Source organism: Hyperoodon ampullatus, assembly GCF_949752795.1.
Source record: "Hyperoodon ampullatus genome assembly, chromosome: 8".
Classification (NCBI taxonomy): Eukaryota; Metazoa; Chordata; class Mammalia; order Artiodactyla; family Ziphiidae; genus Hyperoodon; species Hyperoodon ampullatus.
In genome coordinates this window covers 35,055,130-35,081,278 of record NC_136921.1, presented here as the reverse complement: position 1 = coordinate 35,081,278, position 26,149 = coordinate 35,055,130, and the positions used below count along the sequence as shown (strand labels likewise).

Sequence of the window (26,149 nt, the reverse complement as noted above, 5' to 3'; positions counted from 1 at the left end):
AATCTCTGGGAATGGAGCATAGAAGCCTATATATATTTTGTTCTGCCTGCGGGGAGTCGGGAGAGGCAGGTATTAATTACTGAATATTTTGCACCCAAAAAACAATGGCAAAAACCCCACTGGGGATCTTGCTTTTTGACACCTCAGGAACTCTACTAAGTATACCACTCTACCCAACATGTGATGTATAGAGACAGGTGAGAAAAATTATGATTTTGAGCCAATCGTGGAGCATACGTTAGCAATGAACTTCCTCCAAGTTTCTCAATCATCATGGCCAAAAGTTTTTTGATAGATACCACTGTGTTTTCCTTGATGAAAAATTTGTACAGCTCCACCAGATTCCACGGATTGGGACATGGACATCTTTGGGGGACAATATTCAGTTCACCAAAATCCCCCACATTGGTTCTTTCATGTTTCTCCTTGACGACATTGTTCAGGTGTGGTAAGCTTCAGCTCTAATGAGTGTGGCTTCCCGGAAGTTTGCTGGCAGGGAGGATCAGGAACTCCTGCGCTGCCAGCGTGATGCCAGCATGAAAACCATTGCTGATCACAGTGAAAGCTGGAACAGGCAGGATGACTTCAGAATTGCCAGTGGATTCACAATTCTGTGACAGAAGGGGAATTCCCTTTTCAGCAGCTCTGGCCTTACAAACAGCAAGATATTCCTAGTATGGTGTGCGTACCAAATTTAGACCTGTGCTCAGAGCCATCCGACTCCGTCATCTATTTGTCACTCCTCTTCTGCTCCACAGCATTCAGTGGCTTGCTAATCAGGGCAGGCCCAGTTTTACTGAGGTGCTCAAGAGCCTCTGAGACACCTTTGCCCACAGTGAGCCTTAATGTCTTGAGCTCTAGGTCTCATACCAGTTGAGGCATCACTGGATACAGCTCTGAAGAGACCTCTTTGAGTGCAGGACCTACCTGAAGAGTGGGATTTCCGTGACAGCCAAAGATCTCTCTGACAAAGAGCTTGAGATTAGGTATGGTGAATTTCTACTCATACTTCTTGTCATGTAAAAAAGAAGCAGGGGAAAGGGTCTGCAGAGGTCAAGTGAGTGTTAATAGGCTCGCAGGCCTCTCCTTTATTCTCCTGAGCTCTTGGCCCACTTGGCTTCTCTTCTGCAAAATATGTTTTTTTAAAGCTCCCTAAATGATTCTGATGTGCAACCAGATACGGGAACTACTGGTACAGGTCTTCAAGAAAAATAAACTTTTACGATTATAAAACTTTTCAAATAAAGGTTACATTTCCTTTTTATTAGCCATGAAATAAAGCATCTTTCAAGATAAATTACATTACATTAGACTTATTACATGATACACAACCACTGAACCAGTTTCAAAAAAAACATATTTCAATTTATTCAGTAAGGAGACATGAAAAATAAATAATGAAGGTCCTTTTTCCCCCCTTCTTCCCTATTCCCTAAATTTATGTTTAAACCTGATATATATTCTGTAACACTAAAGTTATGGCTTTTTTAAAAGCACTGTATACAGTACTTTTAAAGATAATGATTATAAATGCAACTAATTTGAGAAAACAAGAAATGAACACTTTCACCTGCTGGTTTCTACCTCAGCATCTCCTTTGTCATAAAGACAATAATGCTATAGAAATGAATGTTTGGGTATAAATCACAGATACAATTTTAACATTTTCCGTAATCCTGAGAAATTCTTCAGTATTATATAATCGAAAAATCAATTCCAAATACATCTGTAAATATCTTATAAAAATACATTTAAAAACAAGAATGGGAAAAATTCTAAATACTAGGTAATTACTCTGAAGGTGAGTTGGCACTATGAAGAGGCTTTGATTCCTTTATGTTTATCAGGATATTCTTCCACATCAGAGGAGAACATCAACTCTGGGAGAGAAAATGAACAAATCACACTCAAAATGATTTCCCAGTATCTCAAAAAGAGTTTTATAGCTTAGTTATAAACAGTCTTTAAATATTGACATATTATATGATAATAGAAAGCCCTCAAGTACGAGTAAGAATTCTTGATAGTGAAATCTGATTTAAAAGGTGAACTAATGACAAATGTACACGTTTTGCATTTTGAGATATACAAGTTTTGAATGTATTATAAACCCTTGAAAAATGAAACATATAATATATAGAGACAATATAATAACTCTTACCAGGAAATTTAAGTCACTTAGAGAATCCAGGATCATTAGACATCTAAGAGGTCTAATTCTATAGTGATCATGATAACCTAAAATGTAGGACACAGATGCAGTGGAGGACCTGGAACTAAGACGAGGTGTGTGCCAGGATATCTTAAATATGTTACCCTATTTAATCACCATAACAACCCTTTAAGCGAGTATTATCATCCTCATTTTATATTTCCTTTTTTTATCCACATGGAAATGTTACTTGACTCACATGACCCTAAAAGCAGGATTCTGGAAATATTTAATAAGTAACACACACTTTGTGATTTAGACTGAATACTACACAAGCCAGCTGCATGCAGCTTTAATCCCAACCACAGTGCAGAATGTTATTAGTTGACATTTCTACATTTAAACTATTACTTAGCATAGACACATAAGTTATTAAAATATCAGGAAATACAAAAAAAGAAAACCTTAGGAATTAATAAAATAAAGTCGCCTGATGTAAGCATTAGATAAAAAATCTTTGAATGACTAAAAACTATACTGAGTGAAAGAAAAACAGCAAAATACTTAAAGCCTAAGAACATTTTTTTGAAATACTTTAAATATATCGAAAGGAATAATTAGTGAACAACATGAGCAAAGGTACATTTATGAATGAAAATACACAAGAAGATTACACTTTTTGTCTTGGTTTTTACAAATGGAAAGGTTGAAAAGATTCTCAGTTCCAAGACTTCTGAGACATAGGCTATAATCAGTTGGTCAAACTGCAGTTAAATGCTCAGGATGTTTAACAAATCAAGAATAAAGTAACAACCAAAGTCCAGAAAATATCAAAGAGATTGAGGGTGAAATTGTGGAACATCTGCCAGGAAATACAACTTACAATACAAATACTAAGCAGTTCCCAAAGCAGTGCTGAAAAGACTAGCAGTTTGCTAATGTGACTCTTCTTCAGGTGTTCCAAGAGGGGTCTGAGGACTAGAGATTAGCAAATCTCACTTCACCCTGGGCACACTAAAGGTAGGATTACTAAACACTTCATTAGACAATGAGGGGTTAAGATTTTGTGGCAGGTAGAGGAGGAGGTAAGAATAAATTCACTTGAATAACAGAGGCTAATAGATGAAGCATGATTTATTTCACAATAAGAGATACTTTGATCAAAAAAAGACTAAGAGAAATGAAGAGCAAAAACTTCCTATAAAATACCTGAAGCGTTCCAAGAGAAGAAATGCCTCCAAAATATGAGAAAGGACCGCAGAAGCCCCTCATTAAGTATTCGATACTTCAAGACTACAGCTCTCCTATACACTCCTCCCTGCTTCTCGTGGCATTCTGTTTCACCACTTTATTATTACTCTTCTTATGTTATTTTACTTTAAATATATCTTTGTTATTGAAATGTTGTAAGATGTATCCATTAAAAGAAGATTTATAAAGTTATTATAGAAGATTTTATGATATACTACTTTTTCTTTAATACATACCTTCACTAAGATCCATGCCTGGCCTATAAGACAAAAAAAGCCAAGATAATCCAACCAGAAGGGCCACCACCAGATTCACCACAATCCATGGCTGGAGAACCTGTTCCTCAACTCCTTCTGCCCTAAAGGTACAGAAATACTCATTAGAAATGTCTTCATTTTGGTCCATATATCCAGATATATCTATTTTATAAACTTAAAAAAAAATGAGCAGTCCTCACCCAGAGGAATAACAAGCATAAACTATAACTTCCCTATAAAATAACACCATATATATCATGAGAACAAAGGTTCAAATGTTATTGAATTCTAAACAGATTTGCTTTGTACACAGATGTAATGGACATTTACTGTTGCCAAAGAATTTTTCTAAGTTTCCCTTCCAACTACTGTTAGTGCTACTCTTCAATCATTCCTTTCTCTCTTAACCTCAAGCCCCTAGCCACTCTCTTCAAACAAAACTGCCCCTCTAAGTCTTGTGAGGTGGGATCTCAGCCATCCTGTCACTCTCGTGGTTGGCCACTGATCGGCGGAAGCAGACTCTCCCTCGTCCGCTCTCTTTGTGGCCTGCTTGGTTTCCTTACTCTATCCCAGGTACCCACTCCCATCATTACTCTGCGGTATCAGGCTCCCTGATTGGGGATGAGGATGTGGGGCTCCCCCAGTTCACCATGTAATGATTTATTTTAAAACCATAACTTCAGAGATTTAAAACAGATTTTTTTACAAAACATTTCATTAGAAATGCAGGAGTATACAACAATAGTTACCCATTAAGCAATGGAATTGGGGTTTTTTTGCCATAATTTTGGAAACAAAAACAGGGCCCTCAATATTATTTATAGATGAAAACAAGTAAAAGAGTGAAAGGATAAGAACAGCACCATTACTCCCATCGTTGCTGTTATTACGATCAACAATTACTAATGCTACTGTGAATTCTTACCAGAGGCTACCATTAACAGAAGAAGGTGTGTAAAGGTGGATTCTGTCACTTGTCATTTGTTGACTCAGAGATAATATAAGAGCAGTAAAGTACACTGAGAAAAAGACAAATGAATTACTAATAATGTATTTTTAACAATTATTTTTAATTAATTAATAAAATTAATTAAAAATTAATAATTTTTAATTATTTTTAACTTATAGATTACTTTAAGGTCAAAAATAATCTGTACTTTGGGGAATGATGCTACAAAAAAATTTCACTTAGTCAATTTCAATAGGCTGGATAGTTTTACATTATTTTTCAAGAATATAGGTAGAGAAGGGTCTTTTGTTTGTTTGTTTGTTTGTTTTGCGGTACGCAGGCCTCTCACTGTTGTGGCCTCTCCCATTGCAGAGCACAGGCTCCGGACGTGCAGGCTCAGCGGCCATGGCTCACGGGCCTAGCCACTGCGCGGCATGTGGGATCTTCCCAGACCGGGGCATGAACCCGTGTCCCCTGCATCGGCAGGAGCACTCTCAACCACTGTGCCACCAGGGAAGCCCGAGAAGGGTCTTTTGATGCTCACTATTTCATCATTACGCTGACAAGAACCTAGAAGATCTTTTAAGAAATTAAATGACTTACTCAAGGTCCTAAAATTCATTTTATTAATATTCTCATATTTAGAACAAAATTTATTCCAAATTACCAAAAAGATATAAAATAGTATTTGTTACTAAAATGCCCTATCAGCTCAATCTGTTTAATGTCAAGTAGAAAACACAAAAGTTAAATATTAAGCAATATAGAATAACAAACTTTTAAAAGTTATTTAGATAACCTCTATTAAAAAATAATTCTATCAAAATTATGCCTACCATGGTTTTTTAATTACAAATTCCACTGAATAAATATCTATATGTAATGTTTATAAGTAGCAATAATATAAAGTCCTTTTTAAAATAAAATTATACTCTTTCTGGTTCAAAGTTACACAGTTATCAAATTAAACTATTTACTCACAGAAAGATGCTAAAGCTGTTGGATCCAGGGCAAGAAAATTTCGGATTGCTACTGATGTTTTAGCAAAGTCAATCCTAGAAAATACAAAAGCCTCTTGTCACAGTGCAGTTGTAAACTTCTTACAAAACTGTACTCTCTGGACAATAGTTTCTTCCTTCTCTATTTTAATGCTACCACATGTGTTGTCTATTACTAAGCTTTAAGTAGCTACAGTTTATATTTAACACACATGAAAGAATATCTTATTTACAAAGGCAACATAAAACATTTAACTAGAAGACTATTTTAGTCATCATTCCTTTAGAGTTAAGAAGAAACAAATTAAACTTGATTGGCAAATTTCATTAGATTCTATTATACCCCTTTCTATTACACATATTATTGGGTTATAAGTTGTTTTCCTTAATGGGTTGAATTGTGTTCCCAAAAAGATATACTGAACTTCTAAACCCTGGTACCTGTGAACGTGACCCTATTTGGAAATAGAGTCTTTGCAGATGCAATCAACTTAAGATGAGGCCATTACAATGGGCCCTAATCCAATATGACTAGTGTCCTTATAAGAAGAGAAGACACACACAGAAGAGACTAGACTGTCATGTGACAACAGAAGGAGAGGTTGGAGTGATGCATCTACAAGCCAAGGAACACCAAGGACTGCCAGAAACCTCTGGAAGCTAGGAAAGAGGCAGGAACAGACTCTCCTTGGAGCCCTCCAAAACGGAACCAACCTTGCCCACACCTTGATTTTAGACTTCTGGATTCCAGAACTGTGAGAAAATAAATTCCTGTTTCAAGCCACCCAGTTTGTAGTACTTTGTTACAGCAGCCCTAGGAAACTAATAAAATACCCAGAGTCTTGTCTATACCTGATTCAGGTCATCTGGAAGATGTTTGGGACTTTCTGAGCTGATTATATTTGTATGAAATTTTGGACTTAGAGTTGATGCTGGAATGGGTTAAGACTTTGGGGGATATTTTTGCTCACAGTAGTTCCATCCCCCACCCCCCCAAAAAAAACCAGAAACAGAATGGCTTTTTTAAAAAGTCAAAATAATATTAAAATGCTATAATTCTATTTTGAAAATGTCATAGTCAGTCAGGGACACATTTTGCTCAACACTTCCTCCTGAAGAAAAGTTAGAGGGATCTGCAGTCACAAGAGTCTTACCTGTCAAAAGCTGAAACTGTACTTAGAGCCAAAAGCAAGTAGAGAAGACTCTGGAATGGATATGCTAACGTCTTGTATTGTTGCAGAAGGTTTGACAGGTTAGAAAGCTCATCTCCTGCTAAAACATATATCACAACAATATTCCACACAGCACAGCCAGCCAAGAAGCCATGAGAAAAGAGACCAATCATCCTGAATGGAAAAGGGTTTCATTATTATACATGAATGACAAAAGTAAAAAGCTAAAACATTCTTCAAGTCTCTTCACATGTAAGAATAAACTTCAACATTTCACAAAAGGTAAAAACAAGTTTTTCTTTTTACTACACTGATAGGCAGATCATTTAACTCTAACTGAATGTTTAAAAACTATACCCACCACCATTTTAAGTTGTCAATTTTGTTAATAGTATTGAACAATCAACACTTTTTAAAAAAAATTATGGAACATTTGTTTTAAGAGAAGTCCAACAGAATCAGCCACCTGAAAGCCCGGTTCACTGACAGTGCAACATCTCTGGTGGTCCAGGAAGGCTTCACGTCCATCGACACGTCTATCTTTTCTGTGGTCTTTATCAGCTCTGAGCGATCAGCAGCCTGGAATCGCCCTAAGAACACAATACACAACTATAAACAACTAACAAGAGGGAACCCTGGGGGTCTTTCTTATTATTCTACACTTAAGAACCCCCACACCGAGACTGAAGTTTTGCTGTTTTCCTATCTAAAAATTCTCCCTGATTTGGTCCCTATTTCAGAAGGCTCTTTTCTTTCAGTTTATAAAACATACTATTTTTGTATCTTTAAGAAAAGTAAACAATGTCCATGCACTTTCTTCTCGACCCAAAATAGATGTTACAGTAACAGTCTTAGAAATCAATTATATTTAATGAAATACAATAATGAACTTGCAACTCAGAACAAAGTCTGGAAACCCTTAACATAACACAGTCTAAAAACCTCTAATTTAGAGACTTCACGAGTATTAAAGTTTAAATCCCAACACTACAAAAGTAAGTCAATATTTGAAAACACCTTAAATTTCTCAGGAAAAGATGACAGTTAGTGTCGTATGGCATTCTGTGATGACAGAAAAGAAACTGGTTGTTTCATACACTTGTGTTAAGAAGATGCCCATGGAAGGTACCAGTTCAAGTGTCAGCACTGCAACACTGTGAGCACAGCTTTATGTGTTTACTGCTGACGAGGAGGCTTCTCCTTCTCATTTATCTGCTGATCCACAAATGAACCTCAGGAAACAGGAAAGGTTCCATTATCCTTGCCAAACCTGGCTGTCAAGTACTTTGGAGGAGGAAAGATAGAAGAAGTACGACACCTAATTTTCCCAAAGAAAAAGCAACTTCTGAGCAGACTAGTGGTAACTTTTATGGTCAGTTACTTTAGTAGGGAAGTTTCTGTGCTAAGGGAAGCAAGAATAAAAATGAGGATTGAGTGATATTGCTTGAAAATAGACTGAAGTAAATTATGGCCACATGGTAAACTAGTAAAAGCCCTTAACTAGAAGTCATGAAACCTTGGTTCGAGTCCCAATTCTGCACTAACCAACTGGGAGACCCTGGGGGAGTCAGCCTCTCTGGATTGCAGGTTTCTCACTGGCCAATGACACCAAGATCCCTTAGGTGGGTTTTTATGGAATCAGAATTCTAAAACAATTTATGTAAAATCTAAGTTGCAAATTTTAAGGACTAATCTTTATGTTTTAGATGAGTTCTTTAGGCAGAATATTCAAAGCATATCCATGGGAAAAGCATATGGTCATGATCATGCTTTCAGTAGATTTTTCTTAAACTCTGCAAATGTAGTCTTATAACCAATGCAGAACTATTTTCCAAAAGAGTATGTAGCTATAATATTGTATTTCTTATTTAATATGGTAATACCATCATGTATTTTCTCTTATTTATTTATTTATTTATTTATTATTATTTTTTTTTATTTATTTTTTTTTTTGGGTTTGCGGGCCTCTCACTGTTGTGGCCTCTCCCGTTGCGGAGCACAGACTCTGGATGCACAGGCCCAGCGGCCATGGCTCATGGGCCCAGCCACTCTGCGGCGGCATGTGGGATCTTCCCAGACCAGGGCACGAACCCGTGTCCCCTGCATCGGCAGGCGGACTCTCAACCACTGCGCCACCAGGGAAGCCCCTCTTATTTATTTTTAATTGTAGCATTTCATTACCTGCTCCACCACCAATACAACTACCAATTGCAGAAAACTGGTAAAGTACAACAAAGAATAAAGAAATGGGTGGGCGTAGAGGGAGATTTTTTAAATTACCCATAATTCCATAACACAGAAACAACCAACATTAATATTTTGGCATATTTCCGTCTAGTCTTTTTTGTCCTATGCAATTTTCTATAGCTAAAATCAAGCTACGTGTGTGTATTTATGTTTATTTTTCATTAGAATCTTCCCATGAAGTGAAAAATTCTTCCTAAACATTATTTTTAGTGGTGCAGAAGATTTCATTGTATAGATGTGCCATAACTGTCTGATATCATTCCTCTCCTGTTTTACATTTAGGTTTTTTCCAGTTTTTCGCTCTCATGAATAACAATGTGATGATTAGCTTTATGTACAAATTTTTATCCATCTTTTTGCTTATTTCCTTAATTCAGATTTCCAGAAGTATAATTCCCAGGTCAAAGGATATTCTTGCATAATTCTTAAAGAGCTCACATTCCAAAACAAAGACCTACTTACGGTTTTTTTCCACAAACACTTTCCCTACAGGCTGGCTAATACCAGTGGGTGCAGTCAATACAGACTGTTGTTCTGGACTACTTTGCTCATCAGTAATTATGTCTTCATCTTCAACTCCTAGCTCATTGGCATAATGTAATTCCGCTCGCTGGGTTTTCCTATAATCAGGGAGAAAGTAAGAAAAATGGATGATTATTAACTTTTTACAGACCCAAATAAGGAGGTACCTGTGAGTCTCATAGAAACAGCCTTGGACTTGGGAGTCACAAAATTTGGTTTTTACTCAAATGGATCAGTTATTAACTCTTATGCACAGCAAGTCACTTTTATTTCTGTGGGCCTCAGTTTTCTCATCTGGAAAATGAAGTGACTGAACTAGATTCGTAAGCTTCTTCACAGATTTAAAATTACATGATTCTATATAGATATTGATCACTATTTGCAGAGTCACTTCCAAGTACAAACAAGTTATATAACTCCCAGTGTACTTCTTTAAAGAATACCATTATATTTTACCTAACACTTAATTTCCTATGTTAAAATAAACATTTTTATGTATTGCTAAAAAAATCGTAATTTGAATTCTGTTAACATGAGAAAATAAATAATATAGCCTATTTTATTAATATTACGTTTAATTTTTAATATCTTTAATATGTAATATTTTTATTACTTATACAAAATCTTCTATTTGTGTTCCTCTTCTTCAGAGACAGCTCCTAAAATTTTTTATTTAAATACAATATTTTACTTTTCTCAGTGGGTTTTCTCTTTTCAAATTTATCCTTAGATTGGTTTAACTGATATTTTTGTACTATTACTCATCCTAGAGATATACAATTACAAGTATTTAATAAGACTTAGAAGCTGCCATTTGGGGGCTTGAAATTAAGCATCAGGGTATCTCTGCAAAATATTTAGAAGGACAAGTAAATTCTTACTTTGTCTTCCTTCGAGGTTTTTGAATAGCTGGCTCCTCAGCTGGCTCCACATTGATACCATTTTCATTTGGTAATAAAGATGCACTAGAAGTCTTCTTCTGGGTAAAGGCAGTCTCCAATTCTGAAAATAAAGTAGATTAAGTTTTCAAATTACCAGGATGTAAAAAGGAAAGTAATGTACAAGACTTCTGCAAGACAAAAGATCTTTAAGAATTTTAATTGGCCCCCAATTTTTTTCACCATCTTACAAAGTTTTAATTTTTAAAATTTTACACCTCTAAACACTCAAGAGAAAGTCTGAAATTGTGATACCAAACAATATAGAAAAAAAAATTAAGTAATCCAACACCCAGGGTGTGTCAGAGATCTCCAAGATTACTTCCAGGTTCTGTGATTCACTCAAAGGACTCACAAGTCATTTACACTCATGGTTACACTTTATTACAGGGAAAAGACATTATGCAGAATCAGCATAAAGGAAAAAGCTCATGGAGCAAAGTCCAAAAGAAAACAGGTACAAGTTTCCAAGAGTCCTCTATCAATGAAGTCACACAGGATATGCTAATTCTTCCAGCAACAAGTTGTGACAACACATATATCGCTTTCTCTTCCAGGCAAGCTCATCAGACACTCAGTGCCCAGGGTTCTCATTGGGAGTGATCACATAGGCACCCTCTGCCGAGCACATACCAAAATTCTAGACTGCCAGAAGAAAAGCAGATGTTTAGCATAAATCACATTGTGTGCACAAATGCACAGTGAGCCACCCTGATAGAGAAAGCTTTATATCAATGTAGAAAATTGTTTACCAGCCAAGTTCCCAGATGCCAGTCAAGAGGCCCTCTAGAAAGTAGGCCTGTCCAGGCCTGCTGTGTTAACTCTTTTCTGCACACAAGGTATTAAGTTCAAGTGAGTCAATGGAAGTTTCTAACCCACTAGCAACTCTTCCTATCTGGAAATACAGGAAATGGAATGCCCTCAAAGTCCCGAAAATTCTATTTTAAAAAACACTTACAGCCTGGGCTGGAAATAAAATATAAGCAGTAGAGCCTACCACAGACATTCTGAACAAAACAAAAATCAACAAAATTTAAAACCCAGAAATTTAGAAAGCTGGACCTGTAGGGGTAGGTACATTCTAGAATGGCAGTCACCAGTACTCTTTGGCCTAAACTTAGTTGGGTCCTGAATTTTCTAAAAACAGTCATGTCTATTAATACCTTTTTTTCATAAATTATAAAACTATAGTTATATAAAATTATATAAAAAATATAATTTTTCATGAATTATAAAATTTATATTTTTTCATGAATTTTCATGAATTATAAAACTATATAGGTATATTGGTATCCATCTAGATGTTCAAATTGTACCCTAACTGAATTACTAAGAGAGTAGTATGTTTTTTTTGAATTTTTGAAATTTATTTTATTTTTTTTATACAGCAGGTTCTTTTTAGTCATCAATTTTATACACATCAGTGTATACATGTCAATCCCAATCACCCAATTCAACACACCACCACCACCACCACCCCACCGCCACTTTCCCCGCTTGGTCTCCATACATTTGTTCTTTACATCTGTTTGCATCTGCCCTGCAAACCGGTTCATCTGTACCATTTTTCTAGGTTCCACATATATGTGATAATATACAATATTTGTTTTTCTCTTTCTGACTTACTTCACTCTGTATGACAGTCTCTAGATCCATCCACGTCTCAACAAATGACCCAATTTCACTCCTTTCTATGGCTGAGTAATATTCCCTTGTATATATGTACCACATCTTCTTTATCCATTTGTCTGTCAATGGGCATTTAGGTTACTTCCATGACCTGGCTATTGTAAATAGTGCTGCGATGAACATTGGGGTGCATGTGTCTTTTTGAATTATGGTTTTCTCTGGGTATATGCCCAGTAGTGGGATTGCTGGATCATATGGTAATTCTATATTTAGTTTTTTAAGGAACTCCCATACTGTTCTCCATAGTGGCTGTACCAATTTACATTCCCGCCAACAGTGCAAGAGGGTTCCCTTTTCTCCACACCCTCTCCAGCATTTGTTGTTTGTAGATTTTCTGATGATGCCCATTAACTGGTGTGAGGTGATATCTCATTGTAGTTTTGATTTGCATTTCTCTAATAATTAGTGATGTTGAGAAGCTTTTCATATGCTTCTTGGCCATCTGTATGTCTTCTTTGGAGAAATGTCTATTTAGGTCTTCTGCCCATTTTTGGATTGTGTTTTTTTTTAATATTAAGCTGCATGAGCTGTTTATATATTTTGGAGATTAATCCTTTTTCCATTGATTCATTTGCAAATATTTTCTCCCACTCTGAGGGTTGTCTTCTCGTCTTGTTTATAGATTCCTTTGTGGTGCAAAAGCTTTTAAGTTTCATTAGGTCCTATTTGTTTGTGTTTATTTCCATTACCCTAGGAAGTGGATCAAAAAAGATCTTGCTGTGATTTATGTCAAAGAGTGTTCTTCCTATGTTTTCCTCTAAGAGTTTTATAGTGTCTGGTCTTACATTTAGGTCTCTAATCCATTTTGAATTTATTTTTGTGTATGGTGTTAGGGAGTGTTCTAATTTCATTCTTTTACATGTAGCTGTCCAGTTTTCCCAGCACCACTTATTGAAGAGGCTGTCTTTTATCCATTGTATATCCTTGCCTCCTTTGTCATAGATTAGTTGACCATAGGTGCATGGGTTTATCTCTGGGCTTTCTATCTTGTTCCATTGATCTATGTTTCTGTTTTTGTACCAGTACCATATTGTCTTGATGACTGTAGCTTTATAGTATAGTCTGAAGTCAGGGAGTCTGATTCCTCTAGCTCCGTTTTTTTCCCTCAAGGCTGCTTTGGCTATTCGGGGTCTTTCGTGTCTCCATACAAATTTTAAGATTTTTTGTTCTAGTTCCATAAAAAATGCCATTGGTAATTTGATAGGGATTGCACTGAGTCTGTAGATTGCTTTGGGTAGTATAGTTACTTTCACAATATTGATTCTTCCAATCCAAGAACATGGTATATCTCTCCTTCTGTTGGTACCATCCTTAATTTCTTTCATCAGTGTCTATAGTTTTCTGCATACAGAAAATTATGACCTAGCTAGCTCCCTAGGTAGCTTTATTCCTAGGTATTTTATTCTTTTTGTTGCAATGGTAAATGGGAGTGTTTCCTAAATTTCTCTTTCAGATTTTTCATCATTAGTGTATAGGAATGCAAGAGATTTCTGTGCATTAATTTTGTATCCTGCAACTTTACCAAATTCATTGATTAGCTCTAGTCGTTTTCTGGTGGCATCTTTAAAATTCTCTATGTATACTATCATCTCATCTGAAAACAGTGACAATTTTACTTCTTTTCCAATTTGGATTCCTTTTATTTCTTTTTCTTCTCTGATTGCCGTGGCTAGGACTTCCAAAACTATGTTGAATAATAGTGGTGAGAGTGGACATCCTTGTCTTGTTCCTGATCTTAGAGGAAATGCTTTCAGTTTTTCACCATTGAGAATGATGTTTGCTGTGGGTTTGTCATATATGGCCTTTATTATGTTGAGATAGGTTCCCTCTATGCCCACTTTCTGGAGAATTTTTATCATAAATGGGTGTTGCATTTTGTCCAAAGCTTTTTCTGCATCTATTGAGATGATCATATGGTTTTTATTCTTCAATTTGTTAACATGGTGTATCACATTGATTGATTTGCATATACTGAAGAATCCTTGCATCGCTGGGATAAATCCCACTTGATCATGGTGTATGATCCTTTTAATGTGTTGTTGGATTCTGTTTGCTAGTATTTTGTTGAGGATTTTTGCATCTATATTCATCATTTATATTGGCCTGTAATTTTCTTTTTTTGTAGTATCTTTGGTTTTGGTATCAGGGTGATAGTGGCCTCAAAGAATGTGATTGGGAGTGTTCCTTCCTCTGCAATTTTTTGGATGAGTTTGAGAAGGATGGGTGTTAGCTCTTCTCTAAATGTTTGATAGAATTCACCTGTGAAGCCATCTGGTCCTGGACTTTTGTTTGTTGGAAGATTTTTAATCACAGTTTCAATATCATTACTTGTGATTGGTCTGTTCATATTTTCTATCTCTTCCTGGTTCAGTCTTGGAAGGTTTTACCTTTCTAAGAATTTGTCCATTTCTTCCAGGTTGTCCATTTTGTTGGCATAGAGTTGATTGTAGTAGTCTCTTAGGATGCTTTGTATTTCTGCGGTGTCTGTTTTAATTTCTCCTTTTTCATTTCTCATTTTATTGATTTGAGTCCTCTCCTTTTTTTCTTGATGAGTCTAGCTAATGGTTTATTAATTTTGTTTACCTTCTGAAAGAACCAGCTTTTAGTTTTATTGAACTTTGCTGTTGTTTTCTTTGTTTCTATTTCACTTATTTCTGCTCTGGTCTTTATTTCTTTCCTTGTGCTAACTTTGGGTCTTGTTTGTTCTTCTCTCTCTAGTTCCTTCAGGTGTAAGGTTAGATTGTTTATTTGAGATTTTTCTAGTTTCTTGAGGTAGGCTTGTATAGCTATAAACTTCCCTCTTAGAACTGCTTTTGCTTCATCCCATAGGTTTTGGATCGTCGTGTTTTCATTGTCGTGTGTCTCTAGGTATTTTTTGATTTCCTCTTTGATTTCTTCAGTGATCTCTTGGTTATTTAGTAACGTATTGTTTAGCCTCCATGTTTTTTTTTTTACGTTTTTTTCCCTGTAATTGATTTCTAATCTCATAGCATTGTGGTCAGAAAAGATGCTTGATATGATTTCAATTTTCTTAAATTTACTGAGGCTTGATTTGTGACCCAAGATGTGATCTGTCCTGGAGAATGTTCTGTGTGCACTTGAGAAGAAAGTGTAATCTGCTGTTTTTGGATGGAATGTCCTATAAATACCAATTAAATCTATCTGGCTTATTGTGTCATTTAAAGCTTCTGTTTCCTTATTTATTTTCATTTTGGATGATCTGTCCATTGGTGTAAGTGAGGTGTTAAAGTCCCCCACTATTATTATGTTACTGTCGATTTCCTGTTTTATAGCTGTTAGCAGTTGCCTTATGTATTGAGGTGCTCCTATGTTGGGTGCATATATATTTATAATTGTTATATCTTCTTCTTGGATTGATCCCCTGATCATTATGTAGTGTCCTTCCTTGTCTCTTGTAACATTCTTTATTTTAAAGTCTATTTTATCTGATATGAGTGTTGCTACTCCAGCTTTCTTTTGATTTTCATTTGTATGGAATATCTTTTTCCATCCCCTCACTTTCAGTCTGAATGTGTCCCTAGGTCTGAAGTGGGTCTCTTGAAGACAGCATATACACGGGTCTTGTTTTTGTATCCATTCAGCAAGCCTGCGTCTTTTGGTTGGAGCATTTAATCCATTCACGTTTCAGGTAATTAACGATATGTATGTTCCTATGACCATTTTGGGTTTGTTTTGTAGGTCCTTTTCTTCTTTTGTGTTTCCCACTTAGAGAAGTTCCTTTAGCATTTGTTGTAGAGCTGGTTTGGTGGTGCTGAATTCTCTTAGCTTTTGCTTGTCTGTAAAGCTTTTGATTTCTCCATCAAATCTGAATGAGATCCTTGCCGGGTAGAGTAATCATGGTTGTAGGTTCTTCCCTTTCATCACTTTCATATCATGCCACTCCCTTCTGGCTTGTAGAGTTTCTGCTGAGAAATCAGCTGTTAACCTTATGGGAGTTCCCTTCTATGTTATTTGCCATTTTTCCCTTGCTGCTTTCAATTTTTCTTTGTCTTTAATTTTTGCCAGTTTGATTACTATGTGTCTCAGTGTGTTTCTCCTTGGGTTTATCCTGTATGGGACTCTCTGCGCTTCCTGGACTTGGGTGGCTATTTCCTTTCCCATGTTAGGGAAGTTTTCGACTATAATCTCTTCAGATATTTTCTCTGGTCCTTTCTCTCTCTCTTCTCCTTCTGGGACCCCTATAATGCGAATGTTGTTGCATTTTACGTTGTCCCAGAGGTCTCTTAGGCTGTCTTCATTTCTTTTCATTCTTTTTTCTTTATTCTGCTCATAGAAGTGAATTCCACCATTCTGTCTTCCAGGTCACTTATCCGTTCTTCTGCCTCAGTTATTCTGCTATTCATTCCTTCTAGTGTAGTTTTCATTTCAGTTATTGTATTGTGCATCTCTATTTTTTTGTTCTTTAATTCTTCTAGGTCTTTGTTAAACATTTCTTGCATCTTCTCGATCTTTGCCTCCATTCTTTTTCCGAGGTCCTGGATCATCTTCACTATCATTATTCTGAATTCTTTTTCTGGATGTTGCCTATCTCCACTTCATTTAGTTGTTTCTCTGGGGTTTTATCTTGTTCCCTCATCTGGTACATAGCCCTCTGCCTTTTCATCTTGCCTATCTTTCTGTGAATGTGGTTTTTGTTCCACAGGCTGCAGTATTGTAGTTCTTCTTGCTTCTGATGTCTGCCCTCTGGTGGATGAGGCTATAGTTCTGAAGGCTGGAAGTCTGAGATCAAGGTGCCAGCATGGTTGTATTCTGGTGAGAGCTTTCTTGCAAACAGATGTCGTTTTGTGTGTCCTCACAAGGCAGGGAGGGTGAGTAAGTGTCTAAGAGAGTAGTTTTAATTCAACTATATTTACTGCCAGTAATGAAATAAACTGTAGAGTAGGTAAAGCTGTCTGAGGGTCATTTCTGTCTCTTTCCTTCTCTGCCCTCTTCTGCCCACTCCTTCTCTTAGTGCTCCCAGGCACTGTGGTATCCCATTTCAACTTGCATCGCAAAACTGTGCTCCATTCTCCTAACTTTTCTAGTTCCTGCCCTCTACTCCTATAATTCTTTCATCTAATAAGGATCTACTATCTTCTAAGAGGCAAGGAATTAGTCAGGAAAACTATTTTGTAATAATCTATTCCTTGGGGCTGATGTTAATAGGAGAGAGCTAATCTCCCAATCTTTGTTCCTTCCTTTGTTTTATTCTAACAAAATCTATTTTCTTTTTTCTAATTATTATAAAAGTTATACACATAAAATATATAAAAATAAAACATAAATGAAGAAAGAAAAATTTTTTAAATCATACCTAATTCTTCCTTCTAAAAAACCTACCACTGTTGAACTACTTTGCTATAGCTTTCCATTCTTTTTACATATGTTTATGTATATACATATGGTCTGGATTGTATTGTGTCCCCCAGAAAACATATGTGCAAGTCCTAACTCCCAATACCTGTGAATGAGATTTTAGAAATAGGGTCTTTGCAGATGTAATCAAGTTAAGATGAGGTCATGCTGGATTAGGATGGGCCCTAAATCCAGTGATTGCTGTCCTTATAAGAAGAGCAAAATTTTGACACAGAAACACAGGGAAAAATTTGAAGACGGTGGCACAGAATGGAGTTATGCTGTCACAAGCCAATGAATGCCAAGAATTATAAACAACCACCAGAATCTAGAAGAGGCTAGGGTGGATTCTTTCCTAGAGCCTTTGGAGGGAGCATGGTCCTGTGGACACCTTGATTTTGGACCTCTATCCTCTAGAATTGTCAGAGACTAGATTTCTGTTGTTTTAAGTCATTCAGTTTGTGGTAATCTGTTCTGGTAGCCCTAGGAAATTAATATAACATATTTTACAAAAATGGTATATTTGATATATACTATTTTATAATCTTTGTTTTTGACTTAACAATATATTGTTGATGGTTTTCCATGTCACTATTTTACTTTAACAATCCTTTTAATGTGTACTTGGTTTCTATTAAATGGGTAAAACATGATTTATCTAGGCAGTATCACATTGTTAAATATTTGGTTATTACCAGTTTCTATTCTTATGTTACAGTTAGCATCCTTTAATTACTGTAGAAATTGTAGTTACTTCTATTCCTATAAGTTCAGATAGGCTATATCAATTTATACTTTGGTGTACGAGTATACCAATTTCTCACCAATACTTTTATATCCAACAGTTTGGGATTTTATAATCTTTAAAAAGCACTGCCAGTTTGATAGCAAAATAATGATATAATATTCTGTTTACCTTGTGAATAGTGCTGAGACATAGTGAGACTCAAAAAATGTTGGCTTTTGCTCCATTATACTACTGTAAATACAGAATTTTTCCTTTCCCCACTAATCTCAATGTCCATTTCATAATATACCAAATTCATATACATACCAAGATCTGAACTTTCTGTTTTGGTCCTGAATTTGTACCCCTTCTCATAATCTGTACAGATACGATCAAAAGAGATCCTCTAAAATATTCCTGACTTAACCCATTGGAGTTACTCTGGCGATAAAAATTTTAAGCAAAAAAGAAAAAACTGGGATATGGGTGGGGAAAAATAGGAACAGACAGGTTTTTAATCATACCCCCAAAATCACAACTGCTGTCACAACCTAACCTTAGTTTCTTTACATACCAAGAGGTAGCTTCGTCTTCTTCTGTCTCCTTTGAACAGGAGCTTCTTGATGTTCTATGAGGTCTTTAGTTGGTGGCTCACTGCCCTCAGGTGGCCTGTGAACAGCAGTCTGAACAAGACCTTCCAAAGAAGCACTAGCTACAGAGAAATGGAGTTGGAAAAAATTGGGATAACTTGAGCAGAGATTACTATGTCTTAAAAATATAGGGAAAGGGGGAACTGGAATGTTTCCTATATAATAACCTCTTCTCTTACAGAACTAATCGTGCCCTAAATCTTGATTTCCTCCCTCCTCACCTGTAACTTTGGGCTTTAAGTTGGGAAAAGAAATAAATGAGGGAACAAGGAAGAATGAGGAAGCAAAAAACCAGGGGGCTAGAAAGAGGAAAGGCAGGAGGAAAACTGCTTCTGAACTTTCAAAAAGGTGAAAATGTAATGGAAACTCTCACCATAGGGAACGCTCTTGTCTTATGCCTTGAGAATTATCAGCCTCTATATAGTTTAGTCCTTCATTAATAAATTAACACATGATGAAGTCATCATGGATAACTGGAGTTAACAGATAACTTAAAAATCTCTTCATCTGATCATTCATTTCAATCTCTCCCCTCATCAAATCTTTGAGCAGATTTCGACCCATTTTGGCAGATTTGAATTTTACTTCATTACATTCACTACATTGCTTCTTCACAAAAGAAGAAATACAAATGAGTGAATAAACAAATGAAAAGATGCTTAACCTCATTAGTATTCAGAGAAATGGAAACTAAAATAAGCTACTTTTTGCCCACTAGGTTGACAAAAGGAATTGAAAGGTTGATATTTTCCAATGTTCTCAAGGATTTAGCAAATGTGACACTCAAACTCTGTTGGTGGCAAGAAAATAACAACTCCCTTGAAGGCAATTTAGCAGAAATTTATCATATTAATAATGCATAGGTCCTTCTGTCTAGCAGTTTTACTGCTAGCAATCCATCCTATGGAAATATCTCTTCTTCCCCACCACCCACTATTTTATGTAGAAGAACTGCAAATTGTAGGAGTGAAAATTTTGAAGTACCCTAATTGAAAAACAATTTTAATAAAAGCCTAGCAATGCACCTCCTTTTTTGTCTAGAGCACTGATTTTTTTTCTCTTTTTTACAAGAAAAAAAGCTGGTAGCTGGGATAGAGCCCTACCTCTGCTACCCCAACTCAGTCTTTATTGCATCCTTCACCAGTGACCTTTCTAAATCCACATGTACATGTCTGTACTTAATTGTGAGTATATTTTTAGGGCCTAGCATTTCAGTATCTTTGTGAATCTAAGTCTCTCTGCCTCTCTTTTCTTTTTGTTGCATATCTGTATGCCTTTCTCTATGCATCCATTTCCATTTCTCTCTTTTCCTCCACCCACCATGTATTCCGCCATTTGTAAGGCAATGATAAGCTAATACAAGTTTCCAACCAGGTATAAGGTATGATCAGCTACGAGCTTTAGGAAGTTCATCCAGCAGTCATGGGCAGGACCGACTAGGGTAGAAGAAAGCTAGAAGTACAGAACAATGTTGGAGGCTACCCCAATAGCTCAGGTGAGAAGAAGAAAGAAGCTAGGCTAACTACGGTCGTGACAGTGGAAATGACAAGGGGAAAGAGATGTAAAAGATACTACAGAAGAAGCAAGCTTGTGAGAGGCAGCAAGTAGAGTGAAGCGACCAGTGAGAGGTGACTGAGGTTTCCAGCCCCAGTCAGTGGGAGAGTGTGGTGGGGGGGGGCGGCATTAACAGAAATTTGTAAGTAAGCAGTAAAACTTGATTTATTGTTGAAAGTGATGATAAATTCTGGACGTGCTGAGTTTGAGTTACTGACAGAATGTCCAGGATTATCAGTGAATGGGACAAAAAAAGTTCACAGAACTTGCTCATTTTTGGAGCTTTGATACCTGGATGATATGGCCCTGGCTTCAGACTCATGTTCTAATGTAGAGACTCTCTGACTGAAATGAGGGATCCAAGAACCTTGTGTCTCTAAATCCAGTATCCTGTTCAAGGGTCTGGAACCAATCATAGCTTAAGACAACTTGTGTTATCTAGGGATGAAAGACCTCAAAGAGTCCAAGAATGTTGTGGAAGTAAGATCCGGGGCAGCATAACCCTTTATTACACAAATGTTTCTAGATACTCTTCAGGCTGCCCACTACCTTGTCCCTCACTGCCACCAAGAATCCCACTGCTTCAAAGTGAACTGGATTCTATCCTTAACACAGCAGTGACTTGGGACTGGGGCCTGGCCTCTCACTGATCTGTGATGTTTAGCATGCCTGAGGTTCTGGAAAAACTTGTGATCCCACACAACAAGAACACTTCTTACCTAGTGTGGTTTTTGTTCTGGGCTTCTTTTTCTTAGGACGACTAAGTGGAATATCATCTATAAAACAGAAAGAACAACAGAAAAGGCTGCCTAAAATTCAATGCAGGGAAAAGTCAAAGGGGAACTTTTAGTAGGGAAGACCTTTCCCTCTTTTCCAGCCTATTTCTATACATTAGGGGAAGAAGGCAAGAGACTGACAAAGTCAAAGGGAGCCCATAGTATAGTACCAGTAGCTCACGGCTGGTCAGTAATGTTATAAACTGTGACAGAAAGTGGGCTCACCAAATATTCATCTGATTCCCTATATTTCCCAGCCCCCTTGTACTTAGGTGTGGCCTATGACTGGTTTTGGCCAATAGGCTGCAAGATGAAGTGATCTGTGCCATTTGGGGGCCAAAACATTGAAAAAGCCAGTGAGTAACCCTCCAGCTTCCCCTTCCCTTGCTGTGGCAACTGAGGAGGTCTCACGTTAAGATGGCAGAACCACAGCATGGAAGCAGCCGGGATCACTACATCACTAGTGAAGAGGTAGAGAAAGGTAACTGTCCTGGATTGTTGCTACAATGGACTTTGCATTAACCAGAAAAACCCTGTATAATATTAAGTAACTGAGATTTCGGGGTTAGTGTGACATAACCCAGCCTATCCTGATGAAATGGGACAAAGGAAGATGTAGTCCCTATTACGGAACTATAAGCTAGCCAACAGTTATGTTCTAGGTGACTCCATTCAGGGAAGAATGCTTTTTAATTTATAAGGTCAAATATCAGCCACATAACTAGTGTTATATATCAACCATCCTTTAAAAACGGCAGTCATAGGAGATTACTATGATAAAAAAATTGTAGCATTATAGATTATACTATTCAGATTCAAGTTTACGAGAAAATGAAGGAATCAAACTAACTTTCAAACACCAAATACTGTATTTAGAAAGTTTTACATTAACAGTGAACTAACTCACCTTGATTAGCACTTTATATGACACCGACCAAATTTAATCAGGACAGAGACAAAAAGAGAAACTCTGTTAATTAGAAATCTATTACATTGTTAGACTGAAAATTGACTTAAATCATTACAAACTTAAAATAAAATTAGCTTTCACACAAAATCAGCTAGTTTACAAACTAGCTTATTAATTATCAGTAATAAGCTGTTTAATAAGACTAACAAAGTAACCCCAATATTTTCTGAACCTACATATACATATTCCCTACTGTCTATTAATAAAGTGGATTAAACAGATTAAGAACTCTTATTTTGTCACTGATTAAAATCAGCTTAAACTTTGAGGAAACTATTCTAGCAAACAAAAGAGGATCAGAATTCTGATAAACAAGACATTAAAACATTAAGAATGGATCCATTATCCTAACATGTGGACATTTAGTCTCTGAAACAGAGCATTTAATTATAACTGCTATCTTGATGATTCAAGAATTATTCATCTTTAAACTTTCAGGAAGTCTCTTCTGAATTATTATAATTGTGTAAAAGTACTAGTCAATTTTTTTCACTTTACTCATTTTGCATTCTTAAAACTCAATAATAAAATTACTGTAAATTATTTTTACCTTGGCACAGGTGGAAGGGCTCGTGGAGGACGCTATGGGGAAAAGAAAAAGAAAACTTCTTGTAAGTAAAAACCTTAGAGCATCTTTACTTCGTGTATTTCAAATTTTTGATAATCCTATTCGTCAAGTGAAACCCAGGAGGTACTGATGAGAATCAGATGGGCAATTTTAATTTGTCCTATCACTTCTGAATTTCATATAAAGTTCCTTCCTTCCTATATTCCTTAATGTCTACAGACCAGGCTCTGTTCTAAGCATCAGGCATACAGTAATGAACAAAACAGAGGGATCTTTTACATTCTAGTGGTTAAGTATTAGACAATAACATTAAGTATATATATTTTATATATATATATGGAAGAGAAGAAAGAGGAGTGCTACTTTAGTTAGGAAAAGTCTCTCTTTAGTTAGGAGATATTTGAGCTGAGACCTGAATAAGAAAGGAGCCAAAGGGGAGCAAATACAAAGTCCTTTACGGGAGACTGGGCTTAGAGAGTTCCAGATAAAAGAAGGCCAATAAGGATGAAGCACAGTTATCAAGGCATGGGCAGATTAATTAGGAAGACAAAGGGAAGGAGCCTGGATTTTTTTTAAATTGGGGTATAGCTGCTTTACAATGTTGTGTTAGTTTCTGCTGTACAGCAAAATGAATCAGCCATATGTATACATACATCCTCTCTTTTTTTGGATTTCCTTCCCTTTTAGGTCACCACAGAGCACTCAGTAGAGTTCCCTGTGCTATACAGCAGGTTCTCATTAGTTATCTATTTTATACATAGTTGTTATATATGTCAATCCCAATCTCCCAGTTCATCCCATGCACCCCTTCCCTCCTTGGTGTCCACTCGTTTGTTCTCTACGTCTGTGCCTCTATTTCTGCTTTGCACATAGGTTCATCTATACCATTCAAAGGGGATTAAAGACCTAAACGTAAGACCGGACACTATAAAACTCTTAGAGGAAAAGATAGAAAGAACACTCTTTGACATAAATCACAGCAAGATCTTTTTTGACCCACCTCCTAGAGTAATGAAAATAAAAACAAATGGGACCTAATTATACGTAAAAGCTTTTGCACAGCAAAGGAAACCATAAACAAGATGAAAAGACAATCCTCAGAATGAGAGAAAATATTTGCAAATGAAGCAACTGAAAAGGGATTAAGTTCCAAAATATACAAACAGCTAGCTAATGCAGCTCAGTATCAAAAAACAAACAACCCAATCAAAAAATGGGCGCAAGACCTAAACAGACATTTCTCCAAAGAAGACATACAGATGGCCAAGAGGCACATGAAAACATGCTCAACATCATTAATTATTAGAGATTTTGTTTTAATTCAATGGGAAGCCAATGAGGTTTTAAGCCACATAGTAACATACTTTGAAAAAACATACTCTGGAACGTACAGTGTGAAAAACGCGTTTTAGGGCAGAAAGAAAAAAAAACTTATAAATGCTATTTTACATGAATAAGAAAAGTGTTTGCAGTTCAGAGAAATTACAGTTAAGTAGCACTCTGGAATCTTTCAAAATAAAATACTAACAAAAATGCCTAGAAATCAGTTTAATGTTCCAAGTATCTCAAGCTGGTTGCAAAGGACATTGATTTTAAAAGGTTAAATTTTAAACACTCGTAGTTTGTTCCACAACTGTCCCATTTACCTATCCATTCATTCAAAAAGTGTGTTAATACAAATGCTAAAAGATTAGGACAAGGCCAGCTGTCTTAACACTATCCAGTAGTCAAAATTCAACCAGCAAAGAAGGATAGTTATTGTTCTATCTATCTACGGAATGGTATTGTTCTAAAGATGCTATGGACCGCTTTCTCACCAAAGACTCAGTTCACACGATAACTCCACATTTCAAAAGTCCCGCAAAAATGACGTATCATCCAGCCAGAAACCCAACCTCGACACTCCTCAAAAGTAGGACGGCTAAACTGAACTGAAAGTAACTAAGGCTCGCTTACCACCTGCTTCTTCCCCATTCCGTCTAAAGCTGGGCTGCCCGGGAGCCGCTAACTCCCAGCCGCGGGTCGCTCACACCCCGCCCGGGTTCACACCCGCCCAGCGGGACCCGCGCACAGGCGCAATGCGTCATCGAACTGCGCCGCAAAGGCAGCTCTGGCCCGCAGCCTCCTTCATCAGGGTGGGAGCGAGGAGGAGGGCGGAGACCTGGTGTGGCTTTTCCAGTCTACTCCTGTGGAAAAGGGGGCGTCGCAGTCAGGGCTGACATGCCCGGGAGGAGAGACACCAGCGGGCGTGGTGTAGCAATCACGATTTTTCCCATGGTTTCCCAAGTGGTTGCGGTAATTTGTTCGAGGGAAGTGAGACAAGACAAGGATCAAAAGTCCCCGCTGGCAAACAGCTATCTCTTTCCCGGGCGGCTAAATGCCCTCCGGGAGGAGTCGATAAAGAGACCCTCTGTGGCAGGCCCCGGACCCGCAGGGGCAGGGGCGGCAGCGATGTGAGGCGTCGTCATGGCAACATGCGCACTCAGGCCCCCGGAAACTTCAAGCCTGGCTCCTCGCCCAGCTCCTGGAGTTCGGGTCCGGCCTTGGGAAGAACTTCCAGCCCCCACCCCCAGCCCTATCCTGTGAGCGCCAAATGGGCCGATGAGCGCGCTCCCCGAGCTGGGCTCTCCCCTTCTAGTCCCCAGCATGTCGGTGTCCGCTCCGCCCCAGAGGTAGCGGCTGCGTTAAGGCAGCGGCCAACGCGCCCCTCACCGCTCACCGGGTGGTCCTCCTCCACCCGGAGCCCCGAGTCCGCCCTCATGGCGCTGTGCCGGCCGGGCTCCCTCGGCGCAACCGCCGCCGGCCCGAGCCTGGCTCCCCGCGACGCCGCGGCCTTCGGGACCTGCGGGAGGCGGGGGCTTCGCGGCGCCTAAGCCACAGCCCCTGGGCCGGGTCTCCGTCCGCCCCCGCGTTGCCAAGCTCCGCGTTCCAAGGCGTCGGAGTTGGACTCACCCGTTTAACCACCAGGCGCGCGCGCGCGCATGTGTGTTGATACAGGCAGTTCTCACATTCTCCGCAGTTGCGCGCGCGTGTGTGTGTGTTACAGGCAATTCTCAGATTCTCTCCAGTTGCTGTGTGTGTGTGTGTGTGTGTGTGTGTGTGTGTGTGTGTGTGTGTTGATACAGGTAATTCTCAGATTCTCTCCAGTTGCTTATCCTCCATCCAAAGAAGCACGGCATAAAATCAAATCCGGGATCACATGAGTGTTAAAAATGACTTAATTTTCTTCGTTTTGTTTGGTCGGGTTTCTTAGAAAAATAACACTTATTCACTTTAAATTTGAAAACTACAGATGTTTTGAAGCATACACTCTGTTTTATAGTTAAGAAAGAGCAGAGGGATGGCATGGATGTGGAAAAAGTTAGGGAATGATG

General features: G+C 37.7%; 1 protein-coding gene across 1 annotated transcript; it reads right to left on the bottom strand.

The window, feature by feature from the left end:
* Positions 1–1,783: 1,783 nt before the first annotated feature.
* Positions 1,784–25,536, bottom strand: TMEM237 (transmembrane protein 237; the record flags this gene model as incomplete). Its single annotated transcript, XM_079710395.1, has 12 exons — positions 1,784–1,880; positions 3,640–3,761; positions 4,586–4,679; positions 5,591–5,664; positions 6,762–6,953; positions 7,246–7,369; positions 9,489–9,646; positions 10,430–10,550; positions 18,832–18,969; positions 21,181–21,266; positions 22,758–22,789; positions 25,483–25,536. 12 exons carry the CDS (start codon positions 25,534–25,536, stop codon positions 1,813–1,815), a joined length of 1,263 nt encoding a protein of 420 aa, XP_079566521.1. The 3' UTR covers positions 1,784–1,812.
* Positions 25,537–26,149: the final 613 nt, after the last annotated feature.